Consider the following 12,287-nt stretch of genomic DNA (forward strand, 5'->3'; position numbering starts at 1 on the left):
TGGGACCAGGGATATAGCTCAACAGTGTGGAGTCCATGCCTTGTTTGTGCTAGGGCAGAGTTTGAATCCTGATACCACATGCCTCCCCCTGACCTCTAACACTCCTTGGGGGGATCTGGAGCACCCCCCGTAGCATTGTAAGGTTCAAGATGTAGTTACCCAGTGTTGAATTGCCGGGCCTGGGTGGTGAAATATTGTTTGGAGTATCCACTGGAGTATCCCTGAGCACTGATTTAGAGATAAAAAAAATGAGTATGTGTGAAAGATTTTATTAAATTCATTACTAAGTAAAGGAATCAAAGGAGTTAAAACTTTTTCAAGGGGGCTAGAGCGATATTACAGCAGGTAAGGTGCTTACCTTGCATGTGGCTGACTTGGTTTCAATCTCCAGCACCTTGTATGATCCATGAGCCCCACCAGGAATGATCCCTGAATCCAGAGCAAGGAGTAAGCCCCTGAGCCCCACTGGGTGTGGTCCCCAAACAGAATAAAAAAAGAAAAAACAGCAGCCTAGTTCAAGGGACAATTTTTAAAAAGGTTTTTTATTAGTGAACCACCATGGGGTACAATTACAGACTTACAAACTTTCGTGCTTGCGTTTCAGTCATACAATGATCGAGTACCCATCCCTCCACCAGTGCCCATTCTCCACCACCAGTGGTCCCAGCATGCTTCCCACTACCCCCACCCCATCCCCTCCACCCCACCCTGCTTCTGTGGCAGGGCATTCCCTTTTATTCTCTCTTTCCTTTTGGGTGTTGTAGTTTGCACTAGAGGCATTGAGTGGTCATTGTGTTCGATCTATAGTTTACATTCGCAGGCATCTCCCAACATGAGCTGGTCCTCCAAACACCTTTTACTTGGTGTTCTCTTCTCTATCCGAGCTGCCTTTTCCCCCGGCATTTGAGACTGGCTTCCAAGCCGTGGAATAAACCTCCTGGTCCTTATCTCTACTATTCTTGGGTGTTAGCACAGCGGTAGGGCGTTTGCCTTGCACGCAGGCAACATGGCCGACCCGAGTTCGATTCCTCCGCCCCTCTCGGAGAGCCCGGCAAGCTACCGAGAGTATCTCACCCGTACGGGATATGCCAAACACAGTAACAACAAAGTCTCCAATGGAGACGTTACTGGGCCCGCTCGAGCAAATCGATGATCAACGGGAGGGCCTTTACCTTTACCTTTACCCACCTCCAAAGACGGCTGGTGTGAGCACACTTAATAGTGGAGTCGGATTTCTTCCATGTCCTGCTGAAAGGAATACCTGAAAAGATCAAGTTGTTCATTTCATTGCCCCATTTTTGGATGGGGTTGGATGTTTTCTTCTTGTGGAGTTTAACCAGTATTTTGTATATCCTGGATATCAACCCCTTGTCAGATGTGTATTTGGCGAATATCCTTTCCCATTCTGTAGACTGTCTTTGTATTTTGGTCACTGTTTCTTTGGAGGTGCAGAAACTTCTTAGTTTAAGATAGTCCCATTTATCTATCTCTGTTTTCACTTGCTCGGCCAGTGGCGTGGCATCTTTGAAGATACCATTAGCTTCAATGTCATGGAGGGTTTTGCCAACTTTATCTTCAATGTACCTTATGGTTTCTGGTCTGATGTTGAGGTCTTTAATCCATTTTGATCTTACTTTTGTACATGGTGTTAGGCAGAGTTCTGAGCCTATTTTTTTTGCATGTAGCCGTCCAGTGATGCCAACACAATTTATTAAAGAAGCTTTCCTTACTCCACTTCACATTACTTGCACCTTTATCAAAGATTAGATGAGCATATGATTGAGGGGAGATGTCAGTGTATTCAACCCTGTTCCATTGGTCTGCAGTTCTGCCTTTGTTCCAGTACCATGCTGTTTTAATTATTACTGCTTTGTAGTACAGTTTGAAGTTCGGGAGGTTGAACTTCGGGAGGTTGATTCCAGCCGGGTATCCTAGAGGAAAGGGCAGTTCAGATAGAGAAGGGAGCACCAAATAAAGGATGTTTGGAGGATCCTCCCAGGAGGGGAGATGCATGTCGAAAGTAGACTATGGACTGAACATGTTTGCCACTCAATGCCTCTTTTGCAGACCACAACACCCAAAAGGAGAGAGAGAACACAGGGGATTGCCCTGCCACAGAGACAGGGGGGATGGGGGGATGGGGGTGGGAGGGATATTATCCATGGTGGTGGAAAATGGGCACTGGTGGAGGGATGGGTATCTGATCATTGTATAATTGAAACCAAAGCACAAAAAATTGTAAATTTACAACTGTAAAAAAAAAATAAAATAAAATAAAGGGAAAAAAAAAAGATCAAGTTGTGCTTTTCAGTGAATGGGAAGGAAGAGCAGTGCCCTATGTTCTTCAAGTGAGCTTTTGTCTCTGCTGAGTTTTGAAGGACTTGAGTTGGCCTGTGATAGGTAAAGGGGACTAATGGTGGGTCTGGGTGTTCTTATTTTCCCCTTTAGGACTACATTACATCATATCACAGCTGTTTATTGAGCAATTACTTTTGGAATCAATGATGCTAAAAGGTAGAAAGGCACAGCAGTAAAGATATTGAATAACATCTTTCAGAATCTGAGCAGATATCCATTGTTTTTACATTTAGGTTAAATAGATTTGGGACGGAAGAGGCGAAATGTAGCTCAGGGGTAGAGCATGTGCCTTGCATTTATGAAGGTTTGGGTTTGATCTTTGGTATCACAAAAAAATAAATAAACGATTTTTTTCTCATTCATCATTGTCACATCATTATTTTAAGTTAATATTTTTTTCCCTGTTTGGGCTATACCTAGCAGTGCTATGGGGCTACTCCTGGCTCTGTGCTCATAGGTCACTCTTGGTAGTGCTCAGAGAACAGTATGTAGGTGCTAGGGATTAAAATGCAGTCAGTCTATGCCAGTGCTTTAATCCCTGTATTATCTCTTTGGCTCTGTAACTTTTTCACTTAATCACTTAACTTCCTGTTAGTCGTCGATATGCTCGAGCGGGCACCAGTAACGTCTCCATTTGTCCCTGTCGCATGCTAGTGTAGCCCAATGGCATCTGTTCGCTCCAGGAACATGAAGGGCCTCAAACCGATCGTTCATGATCTTGACAAAGAAGTCTGACCATCTGGTAGGTGGGCGGCCACGCGGTCTTTTGACATCCCGTGAAATCCAATCAGTAACAGCTCTAGTCCAACGGTTGTCTTTAAATCTCATTACGTGACCAGCCCATCTGATTTTCGACACCTTAGCATATGAGACAGCATCCCTGATCCTTGATCGTCGACGGATGTCAGAACTCCAGATTCGTTCTCTCATTTGAGTGAAACGTGATATTCCAAGCATAGCTCTTTCTATTCTTCTTTGGGAGACCTGAATAGTGTTCTCATCTTGTTTGCGTAGGGCCCAGGTCTCTGAGGCATATGTTAATGCAGGAAGAACAGTGGAATCAAAGAGATGTGCCCGGAGCCGGAGGTTCTTCGTCCTCTTAGCTATTTCTTCGACGTTCTTGAAGGCGTTCCAAGCCGCTCTCTTCCTCCTGCACAGCTCGGGTGCCAGGTCATTTGTCATGTTGACCTCTCGACCTAGGTACACATAGCTGTTGCATTCGGAGATGGTCGTTCCATTGAGAGCGAATGGGGCGTCAGGAACAAGGCTGTTTCTCATAAACATTGTCTTCGTAAGATTCAGCTGTAGTCCTACCTTTCCACACTCACGGTCAAAGTCGGCCAGCATTTGTGCCGCTTGGCTGATGTTTGGTGTTATTAAAACAATGTCATCAGCAAAGCGGAGGTGGTGTAGTTGCCGACCATCTATCTTCACTCCCATTCCTTCCCATTCCAGTCGTCGCATGATGTTCTCGAGGGTGGCACTGAAGAGTTTCGGTGAAATGGTATCACCCTGCCGCACCCCTCTCTTGACATCAACGATCACTTCTTTGTAGAATGGTGAGATCCTGGTAGTGAATCCGCAATACAGCTCACGGAGGATCCTGATGTATTGGACTTGAATGCCCTGATTGGCTAGGGCTTCAATGACCACTTCCGTCTCAACAGAATCAAAGGCCTTCTTTAAATCAATGAACGTTAAGCAGAGCGGCATCTTGAACTCCCGAGAAACCTCAATGAGCTTGGTTATCGTGTGGATATGGTCGATGGTGCTGAATCCTTTGCGGAACCCTGCTTGCTCGCATGGTTGTCCTTCATCTAGTGTTCTGCCAATCCTATTTAGGATGACTCGAGTGAACAACTTGTAGATGACAGAGAAAAGGCAGATCGGGCGATAGTTGCCAATGTCATGGATGTCTCCCTTCTTGAACAGTAGTACGGTCCTGCTGGTTTTCCATTGGGACGGAACCTTGCATTCAGACAGGTAGCGAGTGAAGAGCCGAGCCAGTGTATTGATGAGTACTGACGGCAGGTTCTTCAGGTGTTCAGGTCTGACCTTGTCTGGGCCGGGTGCTGTTTGTTTCTTTACCGACGAAATGGCATGTCGGATTTCGGAAGGGAGAACGTTGGGAACGACATATCCATCCTGTGGAATTTGGTATGTCGGCAAGTGGACATGGCTATCGAAGAGATTTGAGTAGAAGTCATGGATAATCTTCTCCATTGCCGTTCTGGAGGATGTGATGGATCCATCAGGACGTCGGAGGGCAGTCATCTTGGTCTTATAGTTGGCGAAGGACAGGCGGGCGTTATGAATACTTTTCCAGGCTTCTGCCGCATCTACCAGTACTTCTGCTCTTCTCTCTTTGAGGTCTTCCTTGATCGCATCTCTGCACTGCTTTGCGAGCTTGGACGTTAGCTTGCGGTTGCCTGAGGCATGCGCCAAACCACGCTGGCGAATTAGCTCAAGAGTTTTCGAAGATAGGCGATTTTTTGTGGCTATCTCTCTCTTGGCGTTCCTCGCACATTCATGGAGGTAGGTGCTGAACCAGTCGATCGTATTCCTCGTCAATGTTGTCAACAATGGCATCTTCCCATGTTGCCGCAATAGTACCAAAGAGTTCCCAGTTGGTGGTCATTCTGGGAGTTCTCTTTTTGAACTTTGCAGCCCTTTCTCCCCGCTCTGTGAAGTAGAATTTTGCACGAAGGAGACGGTGGTCCGATCCCGTTCGAAATTTTGGGACAACAGCGACATCAGTCAGGCAAAACCGTCGATTGAATATGATGTGGTCTATTTCGTTGTGGAATTGTCCACCGGGAGACTCCCATGTCCATCGTTTAGATTCTGCCTTCTGGAACTGTGAGTTACCATGAATGGTCTTGGTCGACATGATGAACTCAGACAGTCTCTCACCCTGTTCATTCCATTCTAGGCCATGGGTCCCGATGTGAAGTTCTTCAGCTGATCTTCTCGGTCCTATCTTGGCATTAAAATCACCCACAATGATCTTGTAGAAGGTGTGGTCTTCTTTATAGAACTTCTCTAGCTCCATGTAGAACTTCTCAATTTCTCTTTCATCATAATGAGATGTTGGTGCGTAGACAATGAAGATAGAAACTGCAGGCAGTGAGACACATCTATTCAAATGTAAACGTCCGATTCGGGTTGTTAGGCATTCGAATGAATCAATGCTCTTGGCCAAGTTTGTGTTGACAAGGACACCGACGCCTCCAACACCTCTTTTATCGCATGTTCCGAGGAACAATTCTTCTCCAGTGTCGAAAACGGCATGGTGAGATTCGTGCCTTCTTGTCTCGGTCAGACCAATGATGTCGTACTTGATCATTCGCGCTTGTACCATCAGGTCCTCGATGGATGCATCTGATGCTAGCGTACGTGCATTGAAAGTACAGACGATCATTTTTGTCTTCCTTCGTTGTGGCAGCCTAGGTCGGCCTTGAGATTTTGTCGGCCTCTCCTTTCTCATCCTTCTCAGTGCTGCCATGTCGGTGAAGCCTTCAGGGTCAGGTGAATGAGACCAGTTGTAGTTACTGGTTTTGGCATATCGAATACACAGCGGATAGCTTGCCAGGCTCTTCCGTGCGGGCGGAATACTCTCGGTAGCTTGCCAGTCTTTCCGAGAGGGATAGAGGCTTTTGGGGTGACCTCTAATCACCCTTGTAGGTGTTACCATATTTGAACCCTATCAAATATGGTACGACAATTCCAGAAGATGGGTATTTAGTGTCTTATGATGTGTCGTGCGGCCGCTTGCGGCCGCGCGGGTCTGGAAAGCGTCCTGGAGTGTGGCGACGGCTGGGTAGTGGAAGTAGTGTCGAGAATGGAAGTCTACCAGTGGGGTATTTATCTGGGTAGGGTGGGTCTCCTGTGCACAATCCGATCCCTGGGTGGTTGATGGAAGCAGACAGGGCAGGGTAGGGTGGGGCTCCTGATTAGAATCCCTTTGTCACCTGTGGTGGTGGGAGCAAGCAGAGAAGCTCTGTCCCTGGGTCCGCCGAGCCTGGAGTCCAAGGTCTCAGAGAGTTCTGCTTATCTTGTTCTGTGGGTCTTCAGTCGTGCGTGGGTCTCGGCCGGAGCTGCCACGCGGGTCCGGAAAGCATCCTGGAGTGTGGCGACGGCTGTGGTGGTGGGAGCAAGCAGAGAAGCTCTGTCCCTGGGTCCGCCGAGCCTGGAGTCCAAGGTCTCAGAGAGTTCCGCTTATCTTGTTCTGTGGGTCTTCAGTCGTGCGTGGGTCTCGGCCGGAGCTGCCACGCGGGTCCGGAAAGCGTCTTGGAGTGTGGCGACGGCTGGGTAGTGGAAGTAGTGTCACTGTAACTTTTTAATTAAAAAAATTATTCCTTCCCTGTTTTCTCAGCTGATGTTGTGCAGTGACCCAAGAGGGGTCAAGCTCAGCTCAATCGTGGTCTGGCTAATTTGGTTGGGGTGGGTGATGCTCACACAGTCAGGTTGTACTGCTCGCTGTGGTGCTCACTCATGGCCACCGTGCTCCCACACACCTGGGTGCAGTGCCACCAGAAATCGCTCACAGCACTGCCAGGATTATACTTGGCACATGTGGTAGTACTCAGGACCTGACTTGGCCTGGGGTTTGTCACACAAGCTCTGTAGCCACCAACCTGTCATTTCCTGGCCCCACTTCTGTTATCTGATTCTTAAGTTTTGCTATTTAATGAGAGGATATCAATCTGAAATTTTCACTAGATTTTGGGTTACTTTTAGAAACATGTTGGTTGGGAGAATAACTCAAAGGGCTGGAGCATATACTTGCCCTGTACAGGGCCCTGGACTCAATCCCCAGCACAGCTGGAGAAGGAGTCCCAGAACTCTGGGGATGCAAATTTGATAAATAAGGTTTCTGCTCTTTTTGCTTTTGTTTTTTCACTTAGCAAAAACAATTTATGTGTTGGTTTTGGACCACACCTGGCAGTGCTCTTGGCTCTGCACTCAGGAATCACTCTTGGTGGTACACAGGGACCAGGGACCAAATGGAATGCCAAGGATTGAACCCAGGTTGGCTTGGGCAAGGCAAGCACTGTACCTGCTGTACTCTTGCTCTCATCCCAGCAAAAGCAGTTTTGATGTCTTAAAATAGCCACTAATTATTTTAATAGTTTACCCCCAAACTTCTGTTTCTGGGGATCCTTTTTATTTTTTTTTAATTTTAATTTTAATTTTTTTTGCTTTATCGGGTCACACTCGGTGATGCACAGGGGTTACTCCTAGCTCTGCACTAAGGACTTACCCCTGGCAGTGCTCAGGGGACCATATGGGATGCTGGGAATCGAACCCGGGTCGGCTGCATGCAAGGCAAATGCCCTACCCGCTGTGCTATTGCTCCAGCCCCTGGGGATCCTTCTTAATTGAATATTGCACAGAATTAAAAATGTATTAAGGGCTGGAGAGATAGTACAGTGGGTCAGACATTTGTCTTGTATGTGGCCAAACTGCATTTGATCTCTGGAACACCATATAGTCCCCTGAGCCCAGCCAGGAGTGATCCCTGAGTGCAGAGCCAGGAAGAAGCCCTGAGCACCACTGATGTAGCTCAACCCCACCTTCCCAAGTATATTAAAAGACAGAATATAAACTTTGAGGAAAATGCCACAATCTGCATTGAACAATATACATGTTCATTTTTTGTTTGATTTTGGGCCATTTTCAGCAATGCTCAGGAATCACTCTTGGTGGTGCTCTGGGGACCATATGGAATATTGGGAATCAAACCTGTAGGCTGCAGGCAAAGCAAGTGCCCTTCCTGCACTACTACACTCTAGCCCCAGACTATATTCATATTTTGACAGCTAATCAAGTCTTCTTTGAAGAATGCTCACAGATTAGAAATAGCTGAGAATCCTGGTCCGTCCACCCCCACCCCCGATAAAGTAATTTTATTCTTTTGTAAGGAGGTAAGGAGGGAACATAGAGGCACAACATGTCCCCATACTGTTTATATATCCACCCACATGTATGTTTGTATAATATTTTTGTTTTTGAGGATCAAGCCCAGGACCTTAAGCATTCAGGACAAATGTTGTACTGCTGAACTGCATTATATCCCCTGCCCTGTCACGCTATTTTAAATTGGTGAAATGTGAGTGGAGTTTTCTCTCCTGCCTGGACTTGATTTTCCCTCAAAATTGGTAAATTATAATTCATGAATGAATAATTAAAAATGTGGCTCTCCATAAACAAACAAAAAAGAAACATCAAAAAGCTAGGGAAGGAAGGTAAGCTTGCTTTATAGCCGCTGACTTCAGTTTCATCCTCGACATTGCATATGGTTCTCACAAGGACCCTCAAGGGTGATCCCTAAGCACAGAGCAGGAGTAAGCCCTGAGCACTTTCAGGTATGGCCCAAAAAGTAACTAAAAAAAAAAAAAGCAAAATAAAATAAAAGTCTGGCTCTAGTAGGAATTGACAGTGATGTCTTAGAGAGAAGTTTCATGTCTTCCTTATTTTGTAATTAAATGAGGTGTATTTAAATTTTGTAACATGAATGTCAAAGAGACTTTAAACTATATTATCAGTTATGTAAGGAAGGAGGAAAGTAAAATGTTGATATCATTTTAATTTTTAAAAACTTTTTTTGCTTTTTTTGGGGGGGTCACACTTGGCAATGTACAGGGGTTTCTCCTGGCTCATGCACTCAGGAATTACTCCTGGCAGTGCTTGGGGGACCATATGGGATGCTGGGAATTGAACCTGGGTCGGCCGTGTGCAAGGCAGATGCCCTACATGCTGTGCTATCGTTCCAGTCCCTGATATTATTTTTATTTATTTTGCTTTTTTGGGTCACACCTGGCAATCCACAGGGGTTACTCCTGGCTCCATACTCAGGAATTACCCCTGGCGGTGCTCAGGAGAACATATGGGATGCTGGGAATCGAACCCGGGTTGGCCACGTGCAAGGCAAACACCCCACCCGCTGTGCTATCACTCCAGCCCTGATATTATTTTTAAAGAGTTGACTTTAAATCAGTGTCGAAATACTTAGGAGTAAAATGTCCTGATGTCAAAACTTGTTGATCACCATGTTAAAATGATTGAGTTTAGGAATTTATGTCCCTATATGTGTTTTTTTCACTTTTGAAATTTTTTATAATAAATATGTAAGCAAACCTTTTATTTAAGACTTTAAATAAAAGTAATTTATTTTCTTTTAAGTTCTAGGAAGGTTAGAATGAATGTTCATAACACTAATAAAATAACAAGGATTTACAATGTTATTGGAATGATCAGAGGATCTGTGGAACCTGGTAAGTCAGTGAAAGGCTTTTTTTTTTTTTTTGCTTTTTGGGTCACACCCAGTGATGCTCAGGGGTTGTTCCTGGCTCTGTACTCAGGAATTACTCCTGGTAGTGCTTGGTGGACCATATGGGATGCCAGGGATCGACCCTGGGTTGGCTGTGTGCAAGGCAAACGCCCTAACCACTGTACTAGCACTCTGTCCCCAAGTCGGTGAAAGTGTTTGAAAAATTGTCTTTTTAAGGGAAAGTAGAGAAATGTTAGTCAGCAGTTGATTATTTTCTTATCAGTGTGAAGCTACTAAATTTGAAAAAAATATCTCTGTGGGGCTGGAGTGATAGCACAGCGGGTAGGGTGTTTGCCTTGCACACGGCCTACCCGGGTTCAATTCCCAGCATCCCATATGGTCCCCTGAGCACCACCAGGAGTAATTCCTGAGTGTAGAACCAGGAGAGTAACCCCTGTGCATTGCCGGATGGGACCCAAAAAGCAAAAAATAAGTAAATTTAAAAAAAAAAGGAAAAAAATATCTCTGTAAAAGACTGCTGGTGTTAATCTTTGTATGGGGAAAGAGGGGGACTTCTTTGTGTGGGAACTCTGCACTGGGCTGTTTTCACTTGGGGAACTCCAGAGGGGGGCAGGTAAAAGCCCTCCCTGCCCCAAGGGATCCAGCCCCGGTAGCTGACCTCCACTATCCAATCGCTGCCATGCTCCAGGCTGCTTTCCACATGCTTGGGCCGAGACTCACATATGAGTGAACATATTCCTGGGCACATCATAAGACACTCCCTACCCATTTTCCATAATTACCACACCATATTTGATGGGGTTCAGATAGTAAGCAACAAATCATAGAGAGAAATATATATATATATATTTAGATGTAAGGTAAAGGTAAAGGTAAAGGCCCTCCCGTTGATCGTCGATTTGCTCGAGCGGGCCCAGTAACGTCTCCATTGGAGACTTTGTTGTTACTGTGTCTGGCATATCGAATACTCTCGGTAGATTGCCGGGCTCTCCTAGAGGAGCGGAGGAATCGAACTCGGGTCGGCCATGTTGGCCGCGTGTAAGGCGAACGCCCTACCGCTGTGCTATCGTTCCAGCCTGCACCAGAGTATCTCGCCCGCACGGCAGAGCCTAGCAAGCTCCCCGTGATGTATTCGATATGCCAAACACAGTAACAACAAAATCTCCAATGGAGACGTTACTGGGCCCGCTCGAGCAAATCGACGAACAACGGGAGGGCCTTTACCTTTTAGGGACTAGCGATATTTAGATATATGTATATATGTGTGTGTGTGTGTGTGTGTGTGTGTGTGTTATCACTGGCATCACTGTCATCCCAGTGGTCATTGAATTACTTGAGTGGGCACCAGTAACATCTCTATTCCTCCCAGCCCTGAGATTTTAGCAGCCTCTTCTTACTCGTCTTTTCCCAACGATTGGAGGCTCTTTCAGAGTCAGGGGAATGAGACCCATTGTTGTTACTGTATTTGGCATATCAAATACACTACTGGGAGCTTACCAGGTTCTGCCTGTGCGGGCGGGATGCTCTCGCTAGCTTACCAGGTTCTCCGAGAGGCATAAATGGGTAGGAAGTGTCTTATTATATACATATGTATATATATATATATATATATATATATATATATATAACGGTCATGGTCCTCTTGTTATTCATCGATTTGCTCAAGCAGGCCCAGTAACGTCTCCATCATGAGACTTGTTACTGTGTTTTGGCATACTGAATACGTCACGGGTAGCTTGCCAGGCTCTGCTGTGCGGGCAAGATATTCTCGGTAGCTTGCCGGGCTCTCCGAGAGGGGTGGAAGAATCAAACTCAGGTCGGCCATGTTGGCCACTTGTAAGGCAAATGCCCTACTGCTGTGCTATCTCTCCAGCCCAAGCCTGGCAAGCTACCCGTGGCGTATTTGATATGCCAAAAATAGTAACAATAATGGGTCTCATTCCCCTGACTCTGAGAGAGCCTCCAATATGGCAGTATTGGGAAAGACGAGTAAGGAGAGGCTGCCAAAATCTCAGGGCTGGGATGAATGGAGGTGTTACTGGCGCCTGCTCAAGTAAATCGATGAACAATGGAATGACAGCGATACAGTGATGGGGAAAGAGGAATATGATTTTAAGGCATGAATCTCACATCCTTGAACACATTCTTTGCAGATAGATATGTCATTCTGGGAGGACATCGAGATTCCTGGGTGTTTGGGGCCATTGACCCGACCAGTGGAACAGCGGCTTTGCATGAGATTGTCCAGAGCTTTGGAAAGCTGCTGAAAGGAGGTAGAAACAGCTTCTCTGGTGGAGGATCACAGAAGTGATGTGACTAGTTTCTTTATTGTGGGCTGTGTTATAATTGTATATTCACAATGGTTACAGGTTGGAGGCCTAGGAGGACCATCATTTTTGCCAGCTGGGATGCAGAGGAATTTGGACTTCTGGGTTCTACAGAATGGGCTGAGGTGAGTTCTGACAGAAGATGAACCTTCTCACCCAACAGTGGTCTGTGTGCTCCCAGGGACCACTGTCATTCCACCACCTAATGTAGTTTCAGTGTGGAGACAGACTCGGGAGAATTATTAAGAAATGTTTTTTCCTTTCACATTAACTTGGTCAAAAAAAATTACTGAACTACAAACAAAATT

The 12,287-nt window shown here is 45.9% G+C and overlaps 1 protein-coding gene across 2 annotated transcripts in view; it reads left to right on the forward strand.

The window, feature by feature from the left end:
• Positions 1-12,287, forward strand: part of NAALAD2 (N-acetylated alpha-linked acidic dipeptidase 2) — an 82,793-nt gene that overhangs the window by 24,555 nt on the left and 45,951 nt on the right. For both annotated transcript variants that reach the window (XM_056125121.1, XM_056125120.1), the window contains 3 exons: positions 9,550-9,635; positions 11,806-11,925; positions 12,022-12,104. In XM_056125121.1, the coding sequence (XP_055981096.1) occupies positions 9,550-9,635; positions 11,806-11,925; positions 12,022-12,104 (289 nt within the window). The remainder of the gene's footprint in view (positions 1-9,549; positions 9,636-11,805; positions 11,926-12,021; positions 12,105-12,287) is intronic.

This window comes from Sorex fumeus, unplaced genomic scaffold, assembly GCF_029834395.1.
Source record: "Sorex fumeus unplaced genomic scaffold, SorFum_2.1 ptg000054l, whole genome shotgun sequence".
Classification (NCBI taxonomy): Eukaryota; Metazoa; Chordata; class Mammalia; order Eulipotyphla; family Soricidae; genus Sorex; species Sorex fumeus.